Source organism: Mus caroli, chromosome 8, assembly GCF_900094665.2.
Source record: "Mus caroli chromosome 8, CAROLI_EIJ_v1.1, whole genome shotgun sequence".
Lineage (NCBI taxonomy): Eukaryota > Metazoa > Chordata > Mammalia > Rodentia > Muridae > Mus > Mus caroli.
Genome location: NC_034577.1, coordinates 1,100,753 through 1,115,611, shown reverse-complemented (window position 1 = coordinate 1,115,611; position 14,859 = coordinate 1,100,753). Strand labels below are relative to the sequence as shown.

Sequence of the window (14,859 nt, the reverse complement as noted above, 5' to 3'; positions counted from 1 at the left end):
GAACCCAGGTCGTCAGGCTTCGCAGCAAGCACTTAACTGTCTGAGCCTTCTCACTGGCCCAGTTTTTAAGGAACTTTTAATTACAGGTTACCTTTGTTAGTTGCAAAGATATACAAGTTTGCACAGAAAATGTTTGCCACCATCTCAAGAGTGGTTTCCCAGTATGCCTCCCTTGGCATTTTACTCTGTTACCCTGGCCTTGCCCATGTACCTCCCCTTCACCTGTTCATTGGAAGCTAGTTTACCAATGTCATGTTCTCTCTTATAGGACACAGCTTGGGCTACGGTTTTGTGAACTATGTGACTGCAAAAGATGCAGAGAGAGCAATCAGCACACTGAACGGCTTGAGACTCCAGTCCAAAACCATTAAGGTAAAGAGGTGTTGATCTGGAGGAAAAACCTTAACTAGACCAGAATGGGGTATTAGAGTACTCTAGACTCAGTACCTACAGGTGCTAGGTGTGTTATTCATGAGTGGGGTGCCAAACAAGAGCAGCTATGCTGGAAGAGACCCAGAAGCCATGCACGTTCTGTTCCTACCTTGCTGCCCTTGCACTTGGGTAATTTTTTTGAAGGCTTTGCTTACATGCACATCCTAACCAGCCACAGATCACAGCTCTTAATAGCTAACTTATCTGCTGTGTTCTCGCTGGTTCTGGTGTTGTACTCTGGTTGCAGAGAGCAGAGTGACATGTTCTGCATGTCTATGCCTAACCATCTATCTTTTCTCTGTGACAGACTAGCAACTACAGAGAGCAGATGGACTAGTCAGGCTCAGGTGCAGATCCATAGGCCTTCTTGAGCCACGTGATTCACACAACTCACACTTAGCAAAGGAATCATAGGTTAGATCCTTCCACAAAGCATCTCAGGCTCCTTATCACAGCCCCACAGAACATGAGGCCCAGTTTAGGATGGGAGCTGACTTTTCTTTTTCTTCTCGTAAATGAAATGGCTTTTCCAGGTGGGGGTGGAAGGAGGGGCAAAGGTAGAGCTTGAAAGTGAATGCTCTAGCAACTGGCATTTAACACCAGTTTAGCAGTTTCTCACAAGATGAGCACCTGGAACTTAAGTTTTAGCACAGAACCCTGGGGAAGTGATGCATTTATTTTAGTTGCCTATTGTGGTTTTTGTTTGGTTTTGTTCTTGTGTTACTTTTTGATTTGGGGCTTTTTTGGTTTTGGATTTTTGTTTTGTTTTTGAGACAGAATTTCATTATATAGCCCATATTGACCTTGAACTTGTTATCCCCTGCCCCCATCTCTGGAGCACTAGAATTTATTACATGTGTTCACATCACAAGTGACTGTGTTTGGGTCATTCAGCAGGTGTTTACTTGATGCCAGTATTCCCCCAACTCTGTTCTAGGTGCTGAATGAAACAGTGATCATCAAAGTTTTACCCTCATGGAATTAATTGGGTAAAGTGTAGTATGTGAGACTGTAGTAAATGTAATATAGGGATAAAGGGAGCTATGCATTAAGTAAATAACAGGTCTGTGCCAACCTCTTGCTCAGGGAAGTTACAAGTTTGCTGGAGCGACCCTAACATAGAACCCCTGACCAGATGTCCAAAAGAGCAGAGACCATGCACTGCTCTGAAGTCTTAGGTCAAGGGGTCAGCAGAGTTGATTTCTTCCAGGGGCCCTGGAAAGGATCCCAAAAGAGCATCTCCCTTAACTTCTAAAGTTGCTGGCAATCCATGGCATTCCTTGGGTTATAGAAGCATCCCCTTGCTTCACCACCTCCATTTCTACGAGACATTCTGCCTGGATCCAGATTTTCCCTTTCTATAAGGGGGAAATTGTATAGGACTAGGAACCTAGCCTTCGATGGGTGACTTTGTCTTAACAAAGTCTCTGTGCAAAACAGACCACATTCCGTAATCCTGCAGGTTAGAACTTAACCATCGGAGTCTAAATTGGACAAATATATAGTTCAGCTACTCGCAGATTTCTCAAGATCAGGACAAGAAAGCCCTGGATTGACAGTAAAGAAAAAGAGTTGCTGAGAACATAGACGGTCCTTGTGGGACAGCACAAAAGGATACCCACAGGGTATATACATACATAGCAGTACCAGATGCCTTTGCACAGCTCTACTGGACTCAGGTTTGACTTTGAATTTGGCAGTGCCTAAAGAAAAAGGCAAACAGGATTCTTGTGGTCCTATTGTACAGTAGCATGGAAGTTTTCCTTAGCATTTGGCTCTGAAAAGTACAGCAAGTCCTGGTCCTCAGCTCTCCCACTTGTGACTACAATTTGCCCTCTAGTCCTATCCTGAGAAAGTGTCAAGAAGAACTGGTAGCCCTGGTGGTGGGAAAGACTGCCTCCTCCTTGAGCTGTCCTGCCCAAAATTTGATGTTTCCCACCAAAGGTTTTTGTATAGTTGAAAACACTTGGTTGCAGGTACTTACCCATGGGCAGGAGTGAATGGGTATTCTGTATGGTGTTGATGATGGACATGGCCACTAAGCATTTATGAAGAGGGAAGCTGGAGAGGTTGTGGACCAAAGCAGAGCAGTCATATGTATGTTTTGTCCCCTGACTTAGATCATAGAGTGTCCATATACTCAGAGCTCTTGCTCTACAGGCACCCTTGGTACCAAAGAACTGAAAACAAATGGGGAAGCATCCACTGTACACAGCTCCATTTCCTCGAAGATCTTGTGCTGCAGCTTCCCAGGAGTCGTGATCTGCCTTAGCATACTTCCAATCTGCTGTCACCTAAGAGGTTGCTAGCTCCGTGACATGTTTAAGCAGTTTTGTGTCCTTGAGACAGATCTGACTTTTTCCTTCCCCACCATCCCATTTCTACATTACTTGGTTCACCCACACACATGTCTCTGTACCCAGCATCCTGACTCAGCTTTGTGTCCCATCCTACCAGGACATGTCTCTACAGGCAGAAAGGCCTCCTACTAACTATACTGTCTTCTCAGGGGCAGTCTCGGCCTTCCCTTCCTTTGTGATCTTAGAGGTCTCTCCTACCTATATTGCCTCTACCAGGAAAGCACCCAGTATCTTTCCTTTGAGACCTCCCTTCCTTTTTCTTAGCACAGGCGTTAACACTAAGTGTTTGAATGCTGATTACAGGGCCCCCTCAATGCAGCATTCTTATGTTAGGCATTTTTTAGAATGCTTACTTGTTGGCAAGGGTTATTGCAGCCATTCCAAGAGTCTTTATCTTTGTGTAATAGGAATAATTTCCTGCTTGTTAGAAATGCTGAGGACCAGCTGAGAAAATGCTACAAAGTGTGTGAGCTCCCTTCTGGCCTGTAGTGAGCTACCAGAAAATGTCATTGCAAGAGATTGTCCTGTGTGTAATTACTTGCACGCATTGGTTTTTCATAAACACCAAATTTTGGTCCCTTCCTATGGTGCTTTGGCCATACATAGGCCCTAATTCTGAGTTTTTGTTGGTTTTTTTTTTGTTGTTGTTTGTTTGTTTTTTTAAGGTGTCATATGCTCGCCCAAGCTCAGAGGTCATCAAAGATGCCAACTTATACATCAGTGGGCTCCCAAGGACCATGACACAGAAGGATGTGGAAGACATGTTTTCTCGGTTTGGGCGAATCATCAACTCCAGGGTCCTTGTGGATCAGACCACAGGTACACACAGGAGCTAAGATAGGTCTCTCTGAGCCCTAGACTAGGTGTTCTAGGGAAGATAGGGAGATATCAGCAATTAGCCTCCAAAGGGGGCAGGTTAGACATGAGAGACCTTGGTTTTTATTTAATTGGGCTAGGAAAATGAAATGTCATTAAACAAATCCTGCAAGACAGACAGTGGCACCTCCCTTTACTCCCAGCACTCAAGGTAAAAGCAGGTGGATCTGAGTTTGTGATCTGCCTGGTTTGTATATGAAGTGACAGGACAGACGTATACCCTTTCTCAAACAAACAAACAAGCAGCAGCCACCCAGAATTAGGCTAGGGAAAACATCAATGTTCTGACACCTTCTCTAGGCACTGAGATAGCTTTGGCTGGCTTGGGAATAGTTGGAAAGGTTTCTGTTTACTGCCCTGTGAAGTTGTGTTCTTACTGTAGGGACATGTCAGTATATCTCCTGTAAGAGTCCCAAGAACTTATTTGTGGTACTCTGAAGCAACACAATTGGCTATTTCAGATGGGCCTTCTTTAGTCTTCATGATTAGGACACTCCTCTTCAGAGAAAGCAGTCAATTCCTGTCTCTTGACATCCTGGCTACTTGACAGGTCCCTCCCAGAACATCTCAGTATAGACTTGAATTGCAAGTTGTGTGTGACCTCAGATGCTGAGGACCCAGACACATGCCTGTAGCTATGTCCCAACACAGCTATCTGCTACTTGAGACCAAAACATTCCCAATCAAATGACAAATACAGCTCCTCTTGGGAACATGATTATCCATTACCTCCACAGCAGGAATGAGAAATTGTTGGCACCAGAGAGAAAGAGTATGTTCAGAAACTGAGCAAAGCCTGGGTATGTGGGTGGGTAGATTGGTTGGTTGGTGGTTTTCTTTTTTTCTCCCTCTTCACTTTCTCCTCTGTAGACCTTTCGTCAGACCCTTTAACTGTGTGTAGCTTAGCTATAGAATTACCTCACTTGAGGGCACCTTCCCTTTGGAGAAACTTGTGGAACGCTTTATGGCTACATTGGGATGATGCTTCACCTTGTGACAAGTGGGGCTGGAATGGTACTGCATTGTCCCCTGAGCTATGTGCTCCATATCCAAGAAGGATATGGAGGATGCATGCATGCCAGCTATTGTGCCTTTTCCTGCCTGGCTGAGGCAGCTTATCTCAACAGACTGCAGGATCACAATGGGAGCCTGAAGAAAGGAAGATGCCACCACACACTCAAGTTCAGGCTCACTGCAAGCTTCCCGGGTACCTGCTCCTGGCATGTCACAGGAGCTCTGGCTGTGGCCTGTAGCCTGATGTAAACACTTCAAGCAACCTGTGCCAGAAAGCCTAGGCTCTCTCACACCATTGCGCTCCTTGCTTTGAATGGGTAGCAGGCTGAGAAGTAGTATGTACTCAGCAGGAACTCCCACCTCAATTTGCACTACAAGTTACCAGTAGTCCCTGAAGGACTTGTTGAGAGAAGCAGTGAGCCACATGGCTTCATTAAAGAAAGGAAGCATGCAAGCAAGCAGGCAGGCATTTGAGTGGGTGACCATGCTAACACAGGTTCTTCTCCCTAAGCCTGTCCCTCAATCCCACATGGCTCCTATGTCTGTCATGGCCTAGCATTGCTGGGTATAGAAAACTGAAGGAGAACCCCGTTCCTAACAACATACCACTTTTCCTAGAGTCTCCTTCTTTGGCATAGTTAGACCCACTATGCAGAAAGTGTCACTTCTATAGGCAGCTCCTCATCTGTTTATTACATCAGCCCCTTTCCCTAATTAGCCTTGAACTAAGGCTGATTTCACTCTTTTCCCTTGGCCTTCCCTGGTGTTCTCTGATACCAGGTTAGTAAAGAACACCACACTCACTGAGCAGTGGCGGCGCACGCCTTTAATCCCAGCACTTTTTTGGTTTTTCGAGACAGGGTTTCTCTGTATAGCCCTGGCTGTCCTGGAACTCACTTTGTAGACCAGGCTGGCCTCGAACTCAGAAATCTGCCTGCCTCTGCCTCCCGAGTGCTGGGATTAAAGGCATGCGCCACCACTAGCAGTGGCAGTAGGCAGGAGCTGGCGGATTTCTGAGTTCAAGGCCAGCCAGGGCTACACAGAGAAACACTGTCTTGAAAAAAAAACAAACAAACAAACCAAAAAATAAGAACACCACACTCTAAGCAAGAAGGATATGGCAGCACTGGCTCACACAGAGCTTCTGATGGAGATGGGCCACTCTTGGTGGAACTTTATGAGGCCTGATGTTCCTAGGGACGGAAGGGTATGAGAGGTGGGCAGACTTGTATTAAATTCTTTAGATGATAGGCACTTGAAGTTCAAAAAACTGAGGACCATTGGCACTGTTGTAGAGTGCATGCATACCATGAGTAAGGTCCCAGGTCCCAACCCTAGTACTAGAGGGAAAACACAAAGTACTTAACAGTATCATTTGGGGCCAGCATGGTATGATAGCTCAGTAAGTAGAAGTACTTGCCCCCAAGTCACATACACACAGACACATGGTAAATAAATAAGTATATTTTCATTCATCATTGTCTTAGTTACTCTTCTGTTGCTGTGATAACAACATTGAGAAAGGCAACTGTAAAAAAAAAAAGGTACTTAATTTGTCTTATGGTTTCAAAGAATTAGAGTTTGTGATGGCAGGAGGAATAGCTGTCTGGGAACTCACAGAGAGAAACCCTGTCCCCCACCCCCTCCCCCATGAGGTGCTTCTTCCTAATAAGGCTGTACCTCCTAATCCTTCCCCAGTAGTCCCACCATCTGGGAACTAAGTGTTTAAATATATATATATATATATATATATATATATATATATATATATACACACACACACACATACATATATACACATACATACATACCTGTGGGAGCCATTCTCATACAAACCTACAATTATTTTTAAATATATTTTTTTATTTTATATGTATGAGTCTACGTATTAAAAAAAAAAACTAGATGAGGTAGCACAAGACTTGAATCCCAGCACTAGAGACAGAGGCAGGTAGATCTCAGTGAGCTTGAAGCCATTGAGTGCTATATGGTAGAACCCTGCTTTTTTTTTTTTTTTTTTTTTTTAAAGATTTATTTATTTATTATATGTAAGTACACTGTAGCTGTCTTCAGACACTCCAGAAGAGGGCGCCAGATCTCGTTACGGATGGTTGTGAGTCACCATGTGGTTGCTGGGATTTGAACTCTGGACCTTCGGAAGAGCAGTCGGGTGCTCTTACCCACTGAGCCATCTCACCAGCCCAGAACCCTGCTTTTTAAAAAAGGAAAACTGGATGTTCTTTTACAAATCTTCACATGTGGGACTGGAGAGATGGCTCAGTTATTAAGAGTGCTTGCGGGCTGGTGAGATGGCTCAGTGGGTAAGAGCACCCGACTGCTCTTCCGAAGGTCCAGAGTTCAACTCCCAGCAACCACATGGTGGCTCGCCACCATCCGTAACAAGATCTGGCGCCCTCTTCTGAAGTGTCTGAAGACAGCTACAGTGTACTTACATATAATAAATAAATAAATCTTTAAAAAAAAAAAAAAAAGAGTGCTTGCTATTCTCCCAAAGCACCTAGTTCAGTTCCCAGCATGTAGCAGCTCGTAGCTGTCTACAACTCCTGTTCCAAGGGATCAGATGCCGTCACCTTCTGACCTCTGCAGACTTCAGGCACACCCTGGTATACATACATATACTCACACATATAAAATAAAAATAAATAGATCTTTTTTGTTTGGTTGGTTGGTTGGTTTGGGTTTTTTCGAGACAGGGTTTCTCTGTATAGCCCTGGCTGTCCTGGAACTCACTCTGTAGACCAGGCAGGCCTCGAACTCAGAAATCCACCTGCCTCTGCCTCCCAAGTGCTGGGATTAAAGGCGTGCACCACCACTGCCCTGCAAATAGATCTTTTAAAATGTTTTTAATGATCTTTACATGCACAATCAGTAGAACTTATTTTTGTTTCTTTGCCTTATTTATAATTGTGAATTCAATGAGTTCATACATCTGGAATTTGTGCCAATTCTTGGTCTCTGTTGTTAATCCTGAAAACACTAGCAAAAATAAAGCCCAATTCAAGGAGACTTTGCGGAAGTGGAGTCACAGTAATGGTCACTGGGGATGGAAGGTACCAAGGAAGCAATGTCTTCCAGATGCAGCAGAGCTTAGGTACATGTGAACTCACAGAGGAGGAGCAGCATGCATAGGGCCAGCATAGAATCAAGCCAGATACTGTCCTGGCACTGAGAGAGGGAAGTAAACCTGATCTTACATCCCTAACCAAGAAGCCATCTCCAGTTGCTCACAAAGGAAAAACTAGTTTTCACTAAGAGTCTCACTGGGTATGCAAACCACAGTTAAGGGCTGCCCCATCCCTCACAGTAGACAGCAAACTCAGTGCTCTTGTTCTTTTGATTTGTTTCGTTTATTTCCCTCTTTGTTTTCTAAAATGAGAGAGGAAGAAGGTATGGAGTTATGGACTGGGAGGAAAATTGGGAGAGGAAAACATAATCAAAATATATTGTGTGGGGGGGGGAATCTATTTTCAATTAAAAATTAAATAAAGCCCAGAACACAGGGCCATCTCCCGAAGTATGACGTTTACATGGAATTTTTTTTTTTTTTAACCTCCTACATGAGATGCTATCCCCTTTTTGTTTCAGGCAATTTTTATTTGAAAGCAATTGCATGAAACCAACTTGGGACACAGACTTTTCCTCAACTTGGTCACAGGTCTCAGAAGTAGAATTACAGTCACTCTAAAAAAGTAGCCTTGTGTAAGAACTAACCAACCAAGTTAAGTCAGTGTTCAGCTTTCTGGAATCAACCAAGCTATAAGTCTTTACAGACAGCATCTGCCAATGGTGGGTCCCAGGTGTTCCTTCAGGCTTAAGATTTATGAATGAATTAAGTGCCAGAACCTAGCATATTGCTAGGTCTTGAATCACTAATTCAATGGATGCTGTACATTTAAGTAGGGGTAAGTTTTGATAGGTTTTACAATGCTAGCATTGAATACAGAAGAATGGCTGCTGTTGTGCACACATAAGGCCCACAGTGTTATTATCATATGACACTTGAGGATTGTGTAAGAAGTGATTAGGGAAAGGACCAAGACTTAGGAGGAGACTTGAGAATACTTGACAGCATGCTTACTAACAGGTCAGACCATTGTTATGCTTTAACTGTGCTAAAGGGCCTTTGCCTAAACCAGGTTGATAAATGCCATTAGAAGAGTCCTTGCCTGACATGCAGAAGACCTTTTGTTAAGTTCCTAGCACAGGTAAACTAGGTATAGTAACACATGCCTGCAATCAAAGCATTCAGTGGTAGAAACAAGATTAGTTCAAGGTCATAGGTTGCATAGTGAGTTTGAGGCTAGCTATGTCTCAAAAAAAAAAAAAAAAAAACCGATTATGTTTAGTCAAGTTGGGGTAGCTTCTCTTCCAAAACTCCAGCTCAGAGATGTCGTTCAGACAGATTCCTTAACACCTTTGTAACCAGCTCTTCAGTGTTTGCAACCCTTACCTGTGTTTGAATATCTTGCAAGGGAGAGTTTTACCCTTTTCCTCTTCCCATGGTTTGGAATATGACTGACAGGGCATATTCTCTCTCTTCTCACAGGTCCCACACTTGGGCTGGACTGACCAGAGGCTCCCTTTAGCAGCCAGACTCAGATCTCAGGCAGCTCGTTCTAGGGATGGGGTTCCAGTGGGAAAGCATGAGTTGTCTTCAGGTGGTAGACTGCACCAGTTGGATCCTGCCTTCTATGCAGGAGCCTGACGAGGAACAGAGGGATCCAGGATGGGCTCATGACACTTCTAATAAGTTCTTGGCAGTTCCACTCCATTACCTGTACTTGGTGGTTTTCTGTGGAGATAAGTAGCCTCATTTGTTTCTGAACGCAGCTGTAAATCACAAAAGGTCCTGAGGCCTCACTCAGATGGAAGTGTCCAAGAGATAAATGAAATCTGGAACAGAAAAGAGGAGAATGAAGAGCTGGCTCTAGGATACCACTGCCATGTTCTGGAGTGAAGGAGAAGGCATATAGGCTAAGGTTCTAAGTAGGCAGAAGTCCCCTTCAAGCAAGTCTGAAAGGCCTAATTTAGAGTCACTTCTACCACCCTTCACCCTGCCAGGCCAATGTTCCTTGCAGAGCCCAAGGGGGAGTTCTGACAGCCCTGCTCGAGGTCCATGATTTAGTGTATATTTCATTATCCGTAAGGTACAGCTAAGTAGTGACAGAGAACAAGATTGCTCCTGCTGCTTGTTTCTTTTTAAACATAGATTCAGGGACTGGAGAAATGGCTTAGTCCTTAAGAGTTGCTTTTCAGAGTACTCAGGTTCAATTCCCAGCACCTACACGATAGCTTACAACAGTCTGTAACTCCAATTCCAGGGATCCCATACCCTATTACTGGCTCCTGTTTTCAGGCAAGTAGACACATACATGCAGACAAAATACCCATACACAAGATAAAAGTTTAATAAAAAAATACGTGTGAAATGCTATTTGGAATATCTCTGGCTCTGGAATCATTGCTTCAACTCAAAAGGTAGTCTGAAATCTTAATCTTTCATTAGTCAGTTTTCTTTATTCATTAGTTTGCATATTTGGGTTTGGTTTTGGTTTATTTCACTACCTAGGTGTCTACTTTGAAACAGACTTGATTTCTGCTTTTCAGTTTTGTTTTTTCTTTCCTCACAGTTATTTCCCCTAACTCCATTTTTGTTGGTTTGTTAAAAAGGTTTGTCCAGAGGGGTTGCCTTTATCCGGTTTGACAAACGGTCAGAAGCAGAAGAGGCAATTACCAGTTTCAATGGTCATAAACCCCCAGGTTCCTCCGAGCCCATCACAGTGAAGTTTGCAGCCAATCCCAACCAGAACAAAAACATGGCTCTCCTCTCGCAGCTGTACCACTCGCCTGCTAGGCGGTTTGGAGGCCCTGTGCACCACCAGGCACAGAGATTCAGGTGGGTCTGGAGGTTGATGTCCTGGTGGGCTATTCTTAGTGTGCCATGCTCTTTCAAGCAACAGGTAGCCTTTTGTTTTGAGGTGTGTATGCTCAGAGGAGAAAATACTGGGGAGGGACACTAGGCTGATCCAAGCAGCCATATCTTTCTAATTTTGTCATCACCTCTATTAGCCATCTGTCTGTGCACTGGGCATGGTGAGTCACACCTGCATCTCCATCACTGGAGAAGTATAGGCAACAGGATCAAGACCTGAAAACTGCCTTTGACTAGAAAGCAAGCAAACCTTTTCTCAAGGGAAAGCACAGTGTCTTATGGTAGCCCCTTGACATCAGGGGCTGGGGGAGTGGGTTCCAGGCCTCTGCAGGCACCAAATGCAAAGTTGCTCAGCTCTCCTATAAGGTCCTTGTACATCACCTACAGATGCCCTCCTGTATGATTCCTGATACTACTGCAGTCTAGTGCTGTGATGTGTTAAGTCTGTACACAGATATTATGGACTGTTTTTCCCAGGTAAATTCAGACTGAGGGGTCCTCTCCACAGATAGCCCATGGCTGAAGAGGAGCAGCCCCATGTCCTGAGGCATCATTGGCTTTGTTTGGGTTGAGAAGGTGGCACCAACTTCACTGCCTGCTAAACATAGTTCATCAGGAATTGCAATCCTTCAGTCCTTGGTGTTCTATTTTTTTTTTTTTTTTTTTTTTTTAAAAAACGTCTTGGCCCTGGACAGATGGCTCAACAGTTAAGAGCACAGCTCCTCTTCTAGAGGATGTGAGTTTTAATTCCCAGCACCCATGTGTTGCATCACAGCTGTCTGTTAACTTAAGTGCCAGGAAAGCCAATGCCCTCTTTTGGTTCATGAGGGCACCAGACACACATATGGTGTGTAGACATACCTTCAGAGAAAACACCCATGCACATAAAATAGATAACCTATATATTTTTTTAAATTAGGTTAAACAAAATCTTTTGTATCTGAGAAAAGATGGCAGACAACATAGGTAATATATGTTTGTAAATTAAGTTTCATACATTTGATCAATGACTCTGAAGCTTTTATCATAAAACTTCCTTGTCTATTTTTTCTTTCCCTTTTACACAGTGTCTAATATACCCCAAAATGGTCTAGAGCTCACTATGTAGCTAATGGATAAGAAGGGCCTAGAACTGGGCCTGGTGGTGCACACCTTTAATACCAATCAAATTTCTGAGTTCAGGGCCAGCCTGGTCTTCAGAGTTCCAGGACTACTAGGAAGTCATCGAGAAACCCGAAAAAATACATACATACATACATACATACATACATCGAGAAACCCGAAAAAATACCTACATACATACATGCATGCATGCATGAAGAATGTCCTTCAATTTCTGAACCTTCTGCTTCCACCTTCCAAATGCAAACAGGTCTGCCACTACATAAACACCCAGTTTATGCTGTGCTGGGGATGGAGCTTGGGGCTTCATAACTGATAGGTATGCACTCTGCCAGACTATATTGCAGCTACTTACTTGGTCATATTTATAGCAGAGTGTTAGATGCTGCTTAAAGGTCCTAACCCAAAAAACAACTGCTTTCCTCGGTTCCATTGTCTCCATATTGAAAATGATGTCAGTTGCCAGACTCAGATAGAGCAAAAACAGGATCATTAACATAGATGCCAGGATCAGGATATTACTGCCTTGGGGGCAATGGAAATCCAAATTTAGGTGCCGTTTTCTTTGATTTTTTTCAGGATGGTAAGGGCTTGCCTTAGGTGGGTAATGATTTCTTCAGATTTCCGGTCTTTGTTTTAAGCAGCAGATCCTGCCATTTCCACATAAGCTGCCTTTGAGAAGGTTATTTTCACAATGTAGCCTTGTAGAGTTCTCAGCCTGGCTCTGCTTCCAAAGCTGACCTGCCTCAGCCTCCTCTTCTGAAGACAGGCTGGGCAGCCATGTGGAAAGAATCTGGTCATTCCAGAAGTCTGAAGCCGTTGGGACACTCACAACTAAGTAGGCAGACAGTTTTATGAGGGAGCTGCTCAGGAACAAGACCAGGGGATGCTAGAGAGAAAGAGCAGGGTTTGTGCTACAGTCATGAAGAACGGGAATAAAGGAAACCAGGAGAAGAATGACAGGCCCGAGGGAAATAGTAGTGAGGGAAGGAAAGAAGGTTAATTTAATAAGTAAGGAGTTAGGGGAAGGTGGCAGAAATAAGTAAGGAAAGGAAGACAGGCTCAGATGGGCAGAGAACAGGTAGTCTGGTTCCCCGCTGCTCCCAGAAAGACACCTAAGTCAGGACAAGATTCTTCCTCCATCAGAGATAATGAAGAGGACCTTAAGAAATGAGAATGGAGGGCTGGAGGGCTGGCTCAGTGTTTACGAGCGCTGACCGCTCTTCCAGAGGACCCGAGCAACCACATGGTGGCTTACAACCGTCAGTAATGGGATCCAGTGCCCTCTTCTGGGGTGTCTGAAGACAGCTACAGTGTACTCACATACATAAAATAAATAACTAAATAAAAAAGAAGAAGAAGAAATGAGAATGGGGAAGGTGAATATTTGTGGTAATCTGGGTGACAGAACTCAGCTCTCAGTTTCAAGAAGTCCCGTCAACAATAACAGTTCCTATGAATGAAGAGTGTCTTGCTAGGCTAGAGATGTGTCTGTAATTACAGCACTGGGAAAACTGAGCAGGAGAGCCATTAAGATAGTAAAGGAATATCCTAGATGCTTTTAATGTACAGGCATCTATGCTGGTAATTAGGGGATTGAGTCTAGGACACCCCCTCAGACCCATCTCACATTTCAGAATCATCCAATGCTCACGTCCAAATTATAAAATATTTGCATTGATCTCATACACATCTTCTCTTCAGCTCATTTCTAGATCGCTACATGATGTATACTGGTAAGCTGTGATTACCATGGAAACAGATAATATATTGTACTGCTCAAGGAATAGTGGCCCCAAAAGTCTGCATATGATTAGTACAGGTAGAAAATTGTGGGGTTTTTCTGAAAGGAAGGAGTTAGTTAGTTCTAGATATCTTACTTGATACAAAGTTTTATCAGTTGCAGATGTGATTGCTGAAGACATCATTTGGTTGAAAGAGTGCTTAGCTAGCATATATGAAGCTCTGGGGTTCATTCCTAGCACTACAGAAACTAGGTGTGTTAGTACACACTTGTCATTGAAGTACTTGGAAGGTAGAGGCAAAAGGACCAGAAGTTGAAGGTTATTCTCAGTTACATATGGAATCAGAGTCCAGTTAAACCTTACCTTAAAAAACAAAAAACAAAAACAACTGAGTGTGCACTTAGTCCCAATACTCAGGAGACAAAGGCAAGTGAGTCTCTGAGTTTGAATATTAGGTTCCAGGCCAGCTAAAGCTACATAGTGAGACCCCTTTTCAAAAATCAACAGCATGGGTGCTAAAGAAATGAACACTCACGGCCCTTCCAAAAGTCCTGAGTTCAATTCCCAGCACGTGTCAGCTCACAGCTTTCTGATGTGCAGAGTATATGCAGACAGCATATAAATTACATACATGAATAAATATTTAAAAACGAGAAAGAAAAGAAAAAATCAACAACAAAATGAAATGCAAATAGAGAGCCTACAGATCTTTCTGTATCTAGGCCTACTGTAGTTGCTGTGTACAAATGTAGATGACTTGGAACTGCGGTCAGCAAGCACCTCTTTCTAGTTTTCATTGAAAAGGAGCTCAGCTTAATATCTCACAGATAGCTGGGTGCCATCCTATCACATCAACAATACTGTAGTCTTTCTGCCTCAGACTGCCTCTGAACCACTTGCCACTGTGACATCCTGCTGCTGGCTATTAAAACCAGTTTTTATAGTTTTTTTTTTTTTTTTTAAAAAAACCAAGGCCAATAGTGTATCTTGGTTCTTCTTTACCACATTGAAACTATCCCTGAACCCTTCTTGAAAGTGAAGTAGCCTGAGGTCCCACAGCCCAGAGCCTGCTATCATTTTGGAGCAAGTGACAGACTCTGGTTGTACTGTGCAGCTCCACAGATGCTTCATCCTCAGACATTCTTTTTGTTTTATATTGTTTTATTTTTTGTTTTTTTTCAAGACAGGGTTTCTCTGTATAGCCCTGGCTGTCCTGGAACTCACTCTGTAGACCAGGCTGGCCTCGAACTCAGAAATTCGCCTGCCTCTGCCTCTGCCTCCCAAGTGCTGGGATTAAAGGCATGTGCCACCACACCCGGTTCAAATATTCTTAAATATGCCTTTGGACCATTTTTTT

At 43.6% G+C, this 14,859-nt stretch overlaps 1 protein-coding gene across 1 annotated transcript in view; it reads left to right on the top strand.

Annotated features, from left to right (window-relative positions):
- Positions 1 to 14,859, top strand: part of Elavl1 (ELAV like RNA binding protein 1) — a 47,759-nt gene that overhangs the window by 24,944 nt on the left and 7,956 nt on the right. The window contains exons 3-5 of the mRNA XM_021170995.2: positions 269 to 372; positions 3,458 to 3,611; positions 10,374 to 10,599. Of these exons, the coding sequence (XP_021026654.1) occupies positions 269 to 372; positions 3,458 to 3,611; positions 10,374 to 10,599 (484 nt within the window). The remainder of the gene's footprint in view (positions 1 to 268; positions 373 to 3,457; positions 3,612 to 10,373; positions 10,600 to 14,859) is intronic.